Source organism: Lipotes vexillifer, unplaced genomic scaffold (assembly GCF_000442215.2).
Source record: "Lipotes vexillifer unplaced genomic scaffold, Lipotes_vexillifer_v1.1 scaffold564, whole genome shotgun sequence".
Classification (NCBI taxonomy): domain Eukaryota; kingdom Metazoa; phylum Chordata; class Mammalia; order Artiodactyla; family Lipotidae; genus Lipotes; species Lipotes vexillifer.
In genome coordinates, this window is record NW_006787829.1 from 2,263,695 (window position 1) to 2,279,499 (window position 15,805).

General features: G+C 37.3%; 1 protein-coding gene and 1 non-coding gene across 2 annotated transcripts in view; one reads left to right on the forward strand and one right to left on the reverse strand.

The window, feature by feature from the left end:
- DOK6 (docking protein 6) overlaps positions 1–15,805 on the reverse strand; it is a 416,940-nt gene that overhangs the window by 71,482 nt on the left and 329,653 nt on the right. Inside the window, exon 6 of the mRNA XM_007460866.1 lies at positions 15,648–15,786. Within this exon, the coding sequence (XP_007460928.1) occupies positions 15,648–15,786 (139 nt within the window). The remainder of the gene's footprint in view (positions 1–15,647; positions 15,787–15,805) is intronic.
- TRNAE-UUC (transfer RNA glutamic acid (anticodon UUC)) lies at positions 5,935–6,007 on the forward strand. Its single transcript has one exon. It is a non-coding gene; the product is annotated as a tRNA-Glu (tRNA).

The following is a 15,805-nucleotide window of genomic DNA, read 5'->3' on the forward strand; positions in this document are numbered from 1 at the left end:
CAGGGTGGAGGACATATTTGTTTCTTGACCAGGAAAATACAGATACTGTCTTCTTCCAGGGCGAAGGCTGGGCAGGTTTTCTAGCGGCCACCTTATAAAATTAGGAGTTCCTATGAAACCAAGCAGGACCCTGTGGGGCCCTCCTGGGTACCAAAGCCTTTCCGTGTCTTGTTTGCAGGAAAAAGGCTTTCAGTCTCCTAGACCTTCCCTGGGTTCCAAAGGGTGGATTCAAACGGTTACTAATTAGGCGAGTGAGGGAAGGCAGAAACAAAGTAAAGGCAGTCCAGAAACAACAGTGCAGCCATGGGGCAGGGTCCTGGTTCCTCCTCAAGTGATACACTTGACAATCTGATACATACCTTTGAGTTCTTCTGCAGGGAATAAGGCCCCCTCCCAGGTGGAGGATGGTAACTTCAGGCTGAGCATAAGCACGTGGACTCCAGACTGGCTGGAACCAGAGGCTGATTCCTGGAACATCATCCTGTTATCTCACCACCAACCAACCGGAGGAAGGTCACACACCCTGCAGCCCTCCCCTCGAAACTGTGGCTATACAAACTCATCTCAAAAAACCATGGGGGAGGGCTTCCCTGGTGGCACAGTGTCTAGAGTCCACCTGCTGATGCAGGAAACGCGGGTATGTGCCCCGGTCCTGGACGATCCCACGTGCCGCGGAGCGGCTGGGCCTGTGAGCCATGGCTGCTGAGCCTGTGCGTCCGGAGCCTGTGCTCTGCAACGGGAGAGGCCACAACCCATAATGGGGAAAACTACTAGAGAAAAAACATAGAGTAGTGGTTACTAAGGGCTAGTAATGAGTGGTTTTTTTTTGGGGGGGGTGATGAAAATGTTCTGGAATTAGAGATAGCGATGCTGGTTGCACAACCTTTGGAATAGCTGAATTATAAATAAATATACATAAATATATATGTACCCTAAATATCTATAGTTATATATGTTTATTTATTGTTTGTGTGTGTGTATATATAACATATATATATATATATATATATATACATATATATAAATGTGTATATATGTATATGTATATTCTGGGAGTAATAGATAACACCAGATTTTAAAACACACTATAAAGCCACAGTAATTCTTAAAAAATGGTACATGATAGATCAATAAGATAAAACAGAGTCCAAATGTATTACTGAATACACTCACACACACACAGTTCTTTTTTGTTTATGTGGAGACTATATCAAATGATTGCTAAAAGATGTTGTATTCAATAAACGTGTATAGACAACAGGCCAGTATTCAATCAGGGAAAAAAAAATTACAACTGCATCCCTACTTCATATATCATGACAAAATATATTCCAGATGAAATATTTTTTTTAACCAAACAAATAGTCTCATTTTTTAAATGCAGGTTTTGACTAATAAAAGAAAAAAATGGAGGAAATGGGTTTTGGACAAATTAAGAATTTCATAATAATAATAAAAAAAGTGCTGACAGGATCCATGGGTACATGGATTCACACCAGGTTTGCTCAAATGTGTGAGTGACAGAGCCTCAGTAACCATGAAGAGAACACCTGGGGCACTTGTAAACTCTCAAACGGACATAGGCTTTGAGGCTGGGAACTACACATTTTACCGAAGTGTAGTTGATTTACAAAGTTGTGTTAATTTCTGCTATACCCACAAAGTGATTCAGTTATATATATTCTTTTTTTTAATATTCTTTTCCATTATGGTTTATCATAGGATATTGAATATAGTTCTCTGTGCTATACAGTAAGACGTTGTTGTTTATCTCAGATGAAATAAATTTTTAAATGTAAAATATTAGTTGTTAAATTTGTAAGAAAGAGAATATTTTTTCTTTAATTCTAGTGAGAATACCTCTATACAGTAAACACACTAAAGTATACAATACAACAAATAATGAAATTTGACTATGTGAAAATTTTTTAAAAATCTGCATGACAGAAATGGTAGTTTATAATATTTTAGATGAATATTAATTTTAATATATAAAGAGCATTTATTAATCAAGAAAGTAGCAACCAGCTTTATAGGCAAAAGGATATTTGCATGTATCTCAAAGAAAAAAATAAGCTTTTAAACATATGGTAAAGTGCCTGGTCTATACAAATAATTAAAGAAATGGAAGTATAAACAACAATGTAATATTTCTACTCTTCATTTTAGCCAAAATAAAAATTTCTATTAATATTTGGTATTGATGAGGTTGTGGGAAAACAGGCATTTTATTGCCATATAGTGTTGATGTGTATGTAACTTATTACAATAACTTTGAAGTAATTTGACCTTATCTCTCAAAAAGAAAAAAATATTCATACCTGCTGACTCAGGGATACTGTCTCTAGAAAGACTCATACACTGTTGGCAAAGATGTTTGCAGACTATTCATGATAATATTGTCTGTAAGAGCAAACACCACTTAACTATCTATTGAGAGAGTGATTGCCCAATATATATGATGATATGGAAACATTTCCTGGGTAGATTCTCAAGCAAACAAAGACATTTGAAGGACACAATGTAGATTTTGATTTATTTGTATTTAAAAAGTACACAAACACACTTACACACATACAGTTTTTTCATGTATAGACTTTCTCTGCACAAACTCGTAATAACTCCAAAATAGTCGTGGTGTCACTAGGAAGGGCAATTTGGAATCTGGAGGGAGGAGATTACTTTACATATAGAAGACTTCTTAGGCAAATTACTCTCAACATCTGTAGAAATTTCCTGTGGTTAAAAAAAAAAAAAAAAAAACCATCGGGGCACTGGGGCTTTTTGAGCACGAGCTGCCCTGTTCTCCTTGGATGGCACTGCAATACATCTTTCTCTGCTCCAATCTCCGATGTATCCATTTGTTTGGCCTCATTGTGCATCGGGCACGTGAACTTGGGTTCAACACCACCTAAACTCTGGTTCCTCAGCTGTGACAATATGCAGCAGCCACTTGGGCTGCTCCACATGGCTCCATGGGACTTGGGGGACAGGGGAACTGATGGGAACCTGGAATTCATGCTGCCGGCTGTGTCATGAGTAATAAAGTCCTTTGTCTCTGACCTGGGAGTCTTGTGTCTTCTGCTGGCTTCCAGTGACACTGTGGCAGGCAAGGGAGCTGGGGGTGGTATATCTTTCCTGCATTTGCTAATCTCTGGATCGTCCCTGCTCTTCCTACATCTTGAGTCTAAACGATCTTATTAAAATTCCTTCTACTGAACTACCCGGCATAGGCCATATTTACTTACATGCACCCTGACAAAGGCAAAGGATGATCTCATACCCCAATTTATTCAATATATCCACACTGAAAAGCTTTCGAGTTGTTTCTGCTCTTTTGATACTAAAACGAATAGATCCCAATATTAAAGAATTTTGAGAAACTGTAGAAAACACCATTTAAGTCAGTATTCCATCCAAGAGAGTTAGTTTCATATGTGCAAGTAGAATTATGATCATGGTTTCCCAAAGAGTCTCAATTCTTCTAATATTCTTTGACATTTACATTTTTATTAAAGAAAGCATCAAATTCTCTTGGAGCTTAAAAGGAATTTTGCCTGTTTTTGTAAGTCCTTTCATGTCTCCAACTTATATACTTGGGTTTTAAAATTTATTTAAAGAATTTATATTTTTCAGTTTTTCTTATATTTTCTTATACTTTGCTTTTATCCTAATTAACTTCCACCTTCTGTCTGTCTTGTTTTCTTGGTCTTTTCAATCTTTTCAAGTTGAATATTTCCATTTCCATTTTTATTTGTTTATTAATGAAAGCATTTCCTTCCAAATGCCACTTTGTCCACATCACAATGGCTTGTAAGTAGAATAAAAATCATTCTTTTCTAAATTATGTAACTGTGGTATTATTTCCTATTTTATATGGGAGATCGCTTGTGTACATTTTGTTGAGATATTGCTTTTTGTGCATATTTTATTAATTTTCATTTAATAATGCATTGTGGTCAGATAATATGGCCTGAGTACTTTCTATATATTGAAGTTTATTTTTTATTTTTATCTAACATATGACAATTTCTGTAAATGTTTCATAGGCACTTGAAAAGATGCACAATGAATGTAGAGTCTTTCTCTACACACACTATTCACTCAATTTCCTTCTCCATATATTCAAAAAAAACTAAATCTACTTTATCAAATATGAAGGAAAGTGTTAATTTCGAATTACTAATTAACATGTTTCTGTCCATTTCCTCTTGTATATTTAAGTACTCTTATAAAATAGTACTTAATGAAATAGTACACATGAAAACTGGTATTTTATTTGACACACAAAGCTTCCTGACTGTTTTATGGTTCTTTAACTTATTTTCCCATTCTTTAGCTATATTTTAAAACTCCACTTACAAAAGTTCATCCCGTCCCAGGGTTCAGCCTAACCTCTGTCTTTTCACTTCCACTCTTCCACATAAATGGGTTAGTAATCTCCCCTTCTTTCTTAGCACGTCTGGGCTTCTTTTCCAAGAGGTGGTGTTGTCCATCATTCATTCATCTCTCCTTTGTTTCATCTGCACTAGAAATTCCTAGGCATTTACAACATATAGATAATAACACCACTTCCCTATTTTCAGCCAAATTCAAATATTCTACACCTTTATCTTCTTTCAGTCATTTTTCCTGGCATTTGGCCCAGAGATCATTTATTTTATCTAGTGAAATCCTCATAAAATTTTTGGGAGATAGGAAAGGGATGAAATATCCCTCTTTAAAATGAGAGGAGGCTGAGGCTTTGAGGTATGACCTGACTTTTCTAAGGAAGTGGAAGCATGAGACTAGAATCGTGCTTCTGCTCTGTCCTGTGCTTTTTCTGAGCATCAAGAGATTCTGTTTAATGTCTTTCAAATGAAGTCTCATCATAAGTAATATTAGATACTGCATTATTTTTTGTTTTTGTTTTTGTTTTTGCGGTACACGGGCCTCTCACTGTTGTGGCCTCTCCCGTTGCGGAGGACAGGCTCCGGACGCGCAGGCTCAGCAGCCATGGCTCACGGGCCCAGCCACTCCGCGGCATGTGGGATCTTCCCGTACCGGGGCACGAACCCATGTCCCCCGCATCGGCAGGCGGACTCTCAACCACTGCGCCAGCAGGGAAGCCCAATACTGCATTATTTTTTGTGGAGGATTGAAGACGGCTTCAAATTCTTGGAAAGCCTGCATTCAGAAATAGGGCATCTAGGTTCCAGACCTTTACATCTGGACTTCTGGACTGGTTGGTGACTGCTCTGATTAATAACATCTGGTAGATGTGACATTTTGTTTGTTTCGGCCATGTCCTTTGAGACCTTTATGGCAGTTTCTCCTTCTCTCCCTTGTTCTGAGTCTCCATGTGAGTCACACCGCTCTGAGGCTGCCATGGTATAAGGAAGCCCAAGCTCACTGTGTACACTGGCCACGTAATTCGACTCGTAATTCGACTTGTAATTAGACTCTTTCTTAGAGAATCCAGCCATTTTCATCTTACAGATGGAAAATCAAAATCCAAAAAAAATTCAAGGATTTGCTCAAGGTAAAATCCTAACTCCAGAACCTCCAATAGAAAACAGTTCTCTTGACTTCTGAGTCCACTGCTCTTTAGACTCCAGTGCTGATCTCTCCTGGGAAGATGAGCTTCCTCCCCACATATGACAACGTGTGACAACACAGCCTTGTACTTTGACAGAACCTGTGCCGCCAAGAAGCAGCAGGAAGGGCCTGACAACTGATATAAAAATTTTTTGTGAACATACAGGCTACCAGCACCTCTTCTTGCTTTTACCACAAACGTTATCCAGGTTATGCTACTGCCTTTTGCAATTTCCCTTTGCTGTTTTGGGACTCTGCTGGCCCTTGTGATAAACCTTAATGCTAATTTGTGTTCACCTACATAAAATTCATATGTATTAAAAAAAATGGTTAAAAAACATCTCAATTCTGGGGAATTCCCTGGTGGTCCAGTGGTTAGGACTCTGCACTTTCACTGACGAGGGCCCCGGTTCGATCCCTGGTCAGGGAACTAAGATCCCACAAGCTGCGCGGTGCGGCCAAATAAAAGAAAAAAAGTATTGAAAAAAAATAATTAAAAAATCAATTTTCCTTTTGCTCTGTCTCTCCCTAATTATTGCCTAGAATTTAAAAAATCATTTTAGCACTCGAGACACAAATCTATATAATTGGGAGAGGAAAAATTCAGCATTTATAGATTAGCATTTATGAGTCATTCTCTATGGGCCTGGCCCTGTGCAAAATGGTTTCATAGGTTATCCCATTTAATATCCACATAAATTGTCAACACATATGCCATCTGAACTTTACAGACAAGGAAAATGAGGCTCAGAGGGGTCACGTAATTTGTTCATCCTGCCATAGCCACTGGGTAATGTTTCTGAGGCTCGGAGCCCATGACATTCTTCCTTCCTTACCGCACTCACTGAAAAATAAATTATTGGAACCCTCTTATTCAAAGAGCAGGTTAGGTGAGAATTATACCAACTGGGTCTATTCCACTGGATCAAGGCTGGAATGCGAGTGCCTCTTTGCTATGTTCAAGACAGAACACCACAATCTGTGTGGCAAAATCACGGAGTTGAGTCCATGGGCTTTGTTGTCAGTGACCTGTTGTCAAATATCAACCCCACAGCTGCCTAGCCTTCTGACTTCAGGAAAGGTACTTAAACTTTTTTTTTAAGATTCAATTTTTCCTTATCTCTAAAGTTAATAATAATGTGCCTTAAGTGTTGTTATAAATATTTTATAAGATGACGCTTTTAGAGTGAAAAGCACAATGCTTGTCATGCCTGAAGTGCTCAGTAAAGACAGCTGCAGCTTTACTGCTGCTACTGCACAGAGAGGTGGCTTAGACCAGTGGTGTCCAAGTCTCCAAGTGGTCAAGATGTGGAGATTTGTCCAAAATGAGCTATCAAAGGAACGACAAAGGAGGCAGAGGCACCTTCTTGGATCTAAGTCTAAAAGCTTAATAGAAGTAAAAAAAACTAGTAATGTGAGTCAGGAATAGGTGGTCAGTATGGGCAGGTGGGAGGGGTGGAAGACAGAGGGGAGACAGGTGAGCAGAGTGCGTGTATGTTTGCACATATGTGTACTATCAGCTGGGAAGAGACAGACACAGCTTTTCTGTATGAAGAGAGTTAAAGAATGCCTCATACAGGTGGATGTGTCAACCTGGGCCCTGGTTTGTCTGAGACAAGAGAAAATGGGCCAGGAAACACACTGTAGGTAAGAAGCACTGCAAAAATACAGGTGGTTGGGAAATATGTTAATGTGACATGTATGTCAGTGTAAGAAAAAACAGTGCTGCTTAATAAGGGAATGCTCAACACCAGTGCACTCCTAGTCGAGAACATTTAGTTTTACGTGTTCTTGGAAAACAGCTCACGAAACTTGAAAACTGTATGGAAACAGAAGCCCAGGACAGCGTTAGCCAGCCAAGCTTGGATTGGCACTGTTTGGATTTGTTCAAACAGTCCTCTGAAGCTGGAAGGTTTATGGACAATTGGCTTCTCATAGACTTGACTTAATTTTCAATAGGGGACACCTTACACTTAATCTTCCATTTTATTCAAGATAAATGGAAAAAAAAAAAAGAAGATATCTTGCTGAGTTTGTACCAGACTAACAAATAAAATGTAGTTCATATAGTCACGTAGTGGAAGTTGCTAGGTGACATTTAAAATTGGACTTTGTAGAATATTATTTTCATTAACTTGAAACAAAACGGATGTCATTATTATATATTTTAAACCATGTATTGACCAAAATACTTTCATAGAGTGTGAAAAAAGCTGGATTTTGGAATAACATCAGAAATTATTACAAACATCTACATAAATACTTTGAGTATTAAGTACAGGTATATTCTTACCTGTACTCAGTAATGATTTTAAGTATATTCTCTATCAATCATTCATCTGTCTATCATCTGTAAGCAGATACATTTACAGAGACACCCTTTGAATATAAGGAACATGATGAATACATATTAAAGCATTAAATTTCATAAATAAAATTGTTGCTGTCATTTGATTTTGAATATATAAATATCTAGAGGCTATAATAAGGTTTATGTAATTAATTTCCAATGTCTGCATATAATAAAATCTGGGATGAACTTTAGTGGTGGTTATACAATTTTACCCATTTAAAATGAAAGGTTTTTCTTTTGCCATTTTACGAATTAGCTAATAATTATTGACCTTTTACTAAAGACCAGGTGGCATTCTAACACTCTGAAGTAGATATTATTGATCCTTCTTCCTCTTTTAAGCAGGGGTAGCTAAGGCACAGAGGAGGTAAGCAACTTGCAGGAGGTCACACAGCTCTGCTCGTCTTTCCCTAGAGCCTTCCTGGTTACCCACCATGCCATGCTGCTTCCACCTAATGTGTATGTATTCACTGAATACATCCCAGAATGTGAACTATGTTCACATTCTTTGAAAGCATCCTTGATTATCTTCCCATGCAATGCTTACAGCAATTTCTTAGATTTTAGTTTGACCACTATTGGCCTAAGTGTTTCCCTATTTTACAGCACTATGCCAAAGAAGAGTCAGTCTGATTCTTTGGGTTGTATGTGTATATGTCATATATGTTTTTATGCTGAGTCATCTTGATTGACTTTTGACATCTGTTTTTTTTTTTCTTTTTTATTCTTGTAATTGCCAAGAGCAGATTGTATGACCCTCAATAAATAAGATTACCACAGTTTAAAAATAAAATTTTTTTGTAATTTCCTTACTATTGTTCCATTCTAGCAGTACAAATAAAAGAAACAAAATTGTATTTTTATTTTTTTTTTGCGGTACACGGGCCTCTCACTGTTGTGGCCTCTCCCGTTGCAGAGCACAGGCTCTGGACGCGCTGGCTCAGCGGCCATGGCTCACGGGCCCAGCTGCTCCGTGGCATGTGGGATCTTCCCGCACCGGGGCACAAACCCATGTCCCCTGCATCGGCAGGCGGATTCTCAACCACTGCGCCACCAGGGAAGCCCTATTTTTTAAACATAGAAGTTGAAATTTTTAATGTTAGGCACTCATTTTCCTTATACATTATCAATTCTAATCAAGTTGATTAAATATTATACATAAATATTATATATTGATATAATGCTTTTTCTGAAGTGACATCTAGAGTATCCACAACAAATTTTAAGGGAAAAACATGATCTAAATAAAATATTTACTATTACACTGTGTCTCAGCACCACATATTAGAAAAATTACACATTGCCTTCTCGTCATTTCCATCTCATTTGTGTATTTATTGCAGACAGAAATGTATATTTTCTTTGTTCTTGTGTGTTTGTTTAGAGACGAAATTTCCTTTAGTGTTCTGAAACATTAGGAATACAGGCCCACTTTAGTTATCAACTATAATAATTTGTTCTAATTGAGTGAGTTTGTGTTAGTTTAATCAGTGTCTGTCAATCAGTAAAAGAAAATTTCACAAAAATGCTAATGGCATTTCCCAGCAGGGAACTGGTCATTGTCAGTAATAATAAAGGCTCTTGTCTTTTGATTAATAATTGATAATATTGAGCAACAGAATCAAGAATAGAACTTTGAAGAATGAATTCATTAACAGATATTCCTATATATTGGATATAGCATACCACTTGCAATCACAAATCACACATTTAAACTTCTCCTAGAATTTTGTAAACTTCTATGAATATACCTAGAAGAGAGACTGCAAAAAGTGTTAACATTTTCTTGTGTGTGGCTCACGAGATTATTATGTTTCCAAATTCGTCACCTTTTCAGTATGGGAAAACTAGTTTTGTTTGTTTGTTTGTTTTTCCCCCATAGCTGATAGAGATTCCTGTAAAATGTGGTTATGAAGAATGCTGTCACTCAAAAGGAAGCCAAACTACCTAGGATACATCCCATTCTGGAAGCTTTCTTATTCCTTCAAAATTTATAAATGAGCACATAGGGCTCACGGCCTTGTTAGATATACTTGAAAGGAACTGAAAGATATAATTTAGCTACAGTTGGGAATAACAGTTTAGTGTCTTCAGAATACTTACAACAAGTACTATGGTATTTTATACACTCTAAGATGCCACCATCAGAAAGCCAACATGATTTTATGTAGCACTACAAAAGAACAGTGCTGCTAATTAAACTGTAACTCCCATTTGACTAGAGAGATGTTAAACTGTGAAAAAGATGTGCATCTTGGAATTGATGCAATGAAATAGCATTTCCTCGTTCATGCAACTATTTAGACAAAAAATAATTTCATAGGCTGGTACAGTCAATACTGGGGTAAGATTTATGATCACGTATAAATCTAGAAGGGCAAATACACTAATTTCGAGTCGCAGCCTAAGCTAGTTGTACATAAAGCCAGCTTTGTTCTCTCTCCCCCTCTACTCTTCTTTCCACTCTGCCCTCCCCAGAGACAGGGCGGCATTAGACCCACCTCCATGCCTACAGGGCAGTAGGTAGAGTCAAACAATGCTGCTTCCTCACCAGAAATTTCTTTTCATCTTACATTATAAAAGGAAATAAGATCATTTGTTTTTAAATGATTACTGTTCAAAAGGTTTATTGTTTTGGGAACAGTACACATTTTTTTTTTTTTTTTTTTTGCGGTACGCAGGCCCCTCACTGTTGTGGCCTCTCCCGTTGTGGGACGCGCTCCGGACGCGCAGGCTCAGCAGCCACGGCTCACGAGCCCAGCCGCTCCGCGGCATGTGGGATCTTCCCGGACCGGGGCACGAACCCGCGTCCCCTGAATCGGCAGGCGGACTCTCAACCACTGAGCCACCAGGGAAGCCCAGTACAAATTTTTTAGTTTGTTAAATGTGCGAGGTTACTTTTGTTTCTTGTGTTTCTAGTAACAAGGGCAAGTAAAATGACAAATCTTAGAGAAAGAAAACAATTTGTTTTCTCGGGAAGTTCTATGTGAGACTCTGCTATTTGTTTTTCTCCAACCACTAGCGCTTAGGAAAAACCAAAGAACTGACAGCTTTGGACAGCAGTGCCTTCAACAAGTCTTGCCAGTGTGGTTTTTTAGGCATTAGAAGTGGGTTTGCTGTCTTGCAGGTGTTTCAATAACACTGATGCTATTTGTCCTTAAATTGTGTACAGAGCTTTTCTGGTGACCAGGAGGCAAGAATTACTGGAAACAGGCTCATTCCAGACACTATGCTTTTAAAGGACACACTGTAATTCTTGTTATGGGAGACTGTTCCCTTTTAAATCACTTACAATATTACAAAGGTACTAACGACCCCCTCCCCCACTTCCTTTACTTATTTTTGATAAGATATCAGGAAAAATCTGTGTTTTAAAAATTACATTTATGTCGTCTCAACTGCTTTTTCCCTGTGGACATTTCATAATACTTGTAAAGCTTAAAAACATAAAAAGCAAATTAAAAAAGAAGTTTCTTTTGTATTATTTGTGTTTGTTTTTGTGTGTGTGTTTGTGTTGTGTGTGTATGTGTGTAGAGATCCACGGAAATCCAAAATTAAATTATTTCAGGTCTTGTTGAAGATGAAATCAGCCTCCACTCACCCTCAGGGGGCTAAGCCATGCTGGCACATTTGCAGTGTGCTTTCTGATGAATGGCTGTTCACCAAGACAATGAAAACTTTCCTCGATAATGTTGCACATGCAAGGCAGAGCACCTATAAATGCTTTTGGCAATAGAATTCGAAGAACTTGGAGGGTTCTAAGAACATGAGCTTTATGAAATGGAAACAAATTCTAGAGGTGCCATTTGTTTAACTATCTAGCTTTAATAATTTCCTCAAATATTTGAATCTTAGTAATCTCAGACACAGTTCCAGTTTAAAATTTATTATCATGGCTTAATTCTCCCATGTACCCCCTTACAAAATTCTCTTAAAATAAGGCTAGCTTTGAGTTAGTAAGTAAAGAAAATATAGGACTACTTAAGATCACTCTCTGTTTTACTATCATGATCATTTTCCCTTTCTTATCTGGACTTAAGAGTGAGAAGCTGAAGCTTTACATCTGAATGGAAAAATGGAAAGGAAATCTTTCTCCACGGAGCTTTGACTGAGGACCTTCCAATACGTTGATTATCCAAGAAATCAATCAGGCTCTACTGTCATGACAACATAAACAAGACCTACTGGTGTTTTTAGTATAGTTGAATGAAAATTTTGTAATGGCACTTCTTAACCATCTGATTTAATCAGTTACATTAATAAAGCATGGAAAACTTGAGATTTCAAGGAGTAAAAGGAAAAAGATAAGCTTACTCAAAATTACAAAATTTTGATCCCACAAAATTCTGGGCCACTTGAGAGAAGGAACATTGTTGTCCTTTTCTTGTTTTCCCTACCACCCCTCAGCGTTTTGAGCATGGAGTAATAAATGTATTATTTACAAACCTGTGAATGGAGTTAATAAATGGCCAACTTCTCCTTTAAAACTTCTTAATGGAGTCAGTTAATATTCATTCATTCTTTCATTATCTTTCTCAGTGAAGGAAATGTAAGTACACACCTCTGACAGCCTTACCGATTTAGTGATTCTTTTTATCCAGTTCTCCACAGTGCAAATGAACAGTTTTATGCACAATGCTTTTCTAGATATCAGATTCTTCAAACAAGAATAGAAACATTGCCTAACTCAGATTATAGAGATATATCAAAATATGTTTATTCATGTGTTCCCTAGGAAGGATGGTGATAAATGGGGCAAAACAAAGTTTTACATGCATATGATGCTGAAAGATATATTGAATTCTTTCTCTTATAGTTAAGAAACGGTTGTTGAGACATTATTTCTCATTCAAGTTCATCTATAAAGCCAGTAACACTCTGAAATCATCTCTTTTTTAAAGGATGAAAGTAAATACTTCAGTTGCCTGAACAACGATGTTTGGGGGAATTCATTGCTTGTATAGCTTCTTGGTAATCTTGTAAAATCTTTTTAATAACATTAAAGATGTAAAAACATTTTCTATCTGATCAATATTTATCTTCCACCGCTTGGTTTTAAAACTGGAAAGCCAATGAGCAGTGTTATCTTCTTATTTTGCAGTGAATACATAATAAACAAAATGCAACATTTTTATATCTTAGGTAGGTTTTCCGGTACTTTTCCAACTCGCAAGTTACACTATTGCCTAGTTTATGGCACAAACCTTTGTTTTATTTTGTATAAATCAATTAAGAGTTAGATAGAGGGTATTTAAATTCTATTCCATACTTGTTGGAATTTCTTTTTTAAAAAGAGATTTGTGCATGTAGAGGTCTCTTAAAAGAAAAAGAAAAGGTATCTGGGAGACCTGGAAGTCTTTGCTTACAGCCCTAGAATTTGGGGAATTGGGGAAGTTCTCAAGTTGTGGTAGCATATGCCCTTGGAAAAGCATCATTAGTTCAACTTACTCTACTGAACGGACTACCTATAGAGTAATTTAATTAGTATCAATATTATCCTTCAGAGAAAAGCATAGCTTTGCAATCACTGTTGAAATTAAACCAAAGACTCCATTTATATGTATGCACCAAGTTGATGGAGTCTCTGATTTTGTGATTTTCAGAAACATCTGGCTTCTTTGTTAAGCCATACTGAGCCTGCTATTTAAACACCTGCCCCCTTTCCCTTCCATCTCCGAGCACCCAGATCCACGGTGTACCCAAATCCTGGCTTTCCACTGCCTGAGATCTTAGTAGGTGGACCTACCATCTCTAACTCCTTCACAGCAATTGCTTCACTCCACTCCCCTGGACTTGCTTCTCAGTGGCACAGGATAAGATAAACATACAACCACATTAAAAGCAAATGTAAATTAAATTTTGTTTTGCAAATGTTTTGGCACAAGATTGTTAGACATACTTGTAAAGGATTGGAAGACATTACGTAGCTATAGTTGGGAATAAAAATTTAGCGTCTTCACAAACATTGCAAGTCTTATAATCATTCGACATCACCATCATAATAATGAACCTTTCATAGTACTTTCTGAGTGCCAGGTCTGTTCTTAGCACTTTATATATGTTAATGCACAGATACCTCATTACAGCCAAATAAGTAGAACTCTTGTACCCCCATTTTACAGATACAGGAAAATGAGAAGTTAAATAACTTGCTCAGGATTATACAGACAGTGAGTGGTAGAACGGGGATGGGAACCCAGTACACTGAGTGCTCTCCTTACGGCAGACAATTACAGGTGCGTGAAGGAGCTCTTGAAATTTCCTTTATGAAATACAATTTAAATGACTCACTTATGAGCATTTTGTCCGTTCAGAACAACTAGAAGTAAAGAACTACCGCTGTTGACTAATAGCAAGTGACATCACAGTTGTTCATTTTGGCTGAAAATTAACATCAGCAGATTGTAAATATGGGCTGATAACGAATGTTCAAGATTCTGAAATAATTTGAAGTTTGGTAGTTACATTTTTTTCACCCGATTTAAGCCACTAGAAAAATGTCATATTAATTAGATAATTGTTACAATAATTTAAATTTAACCCAAATCTTTCAGAAAGACTAAATCATACCAACCTCCTATTGATGCTTCATCAATTAATCCCATAGTCTCATGTTAATAATCCTATTAACGCTCAAGTTACTCTTTCATCCCCACTGAAGGCCAAATGTAAGCCCGATTTGCACTTGCTGCCCTTAAGTATTAGGAAGGCTTTTTAAACCATACCCTAGATAGAGAAAAATGTGTATGTAGTATTGACAAAATCTGAAATGTATTAAAAATAATGTAAAATCATTTGCTAGACTATTTTGTCTTCTTACATTTAAAAGATAATTTTATACTTCAAAATATTATGTATTTGAGAATTTTAAAAGTCAAAACTAAAATAATACTAGATATAAAGCCCCATAGTCTTAAAATGGAATAGAATTATGAAAGTTTTTCTGGGTAGTGACCCACCTATTTCCCAAAGCTCCACTTGTCCTCTCATAGATGGAATCTAATGCATCCCTATAAATTCTGAAGAAAGAGAATATTGACCTATTAAAATTATAGCCAATAATAATTCCACTGTTTGCTTTTCAAAGAAGTTAGTAGTAAAGCTTATAATTTTTTTTAGCTACTTGTAAAATTTGCTATTTCAGATTCTTTATTAAATTATTTCTTAGCTTGACCCTGAAACTATAGCATAGTTCCACGACAGGATAACAGATAGCTGGTAAGCAGTATAAGCTCCTTTTGCAAACATTTTAGTATCGGCTCTGAAACACGGACAGAAAGAGCTGGAAGTTTCAGAGAATCTAAGATAAATACAAAGACAAAAAGAAAAGTGTAATCCTTTCTGGTAGAAACCTATTTTCCTCATTATTTTGGGTCCACATTTGCATCTCTGATTGTCCAGCTACATGTGGAGAGATGCAGAGAGCACTGCTTCTTGTTTCACTCTCTGTGCACTCCACTCCTCTCTGGGTAACTGTGGTAACAGGTCATAGGTACATACACAAAGTGCATGGCTAGCGGCCACAAATAGCTTCTTTTGTCATATGCTGAAGAGGATATTAGAAAGATGAGGTTCAGTAACTGGGACAAGCTCTCGGGGCCAGGATGCGGCTGGACGCTGGGGCGCTGTCATGAAAGGACCCACATACACGCGATGTGCATCAGACCTCAGTGACATTCATTTCCAAGCTGTTAGGTTACCAAGGAAGGAGCCTTACCCGGGCCTTCTGCTCCATTTCTAGCATTAATCTTTCATGTTGCTCAGCTATGGCCAGTGTCGCAGAATGGACCTTCTGATAGATCATTTCTCCTTCCCTTGTTTGAAAAGTGAATAGTCCTTCTCCTGTGTCACACATTCTGTGAGGATAGAGATAGG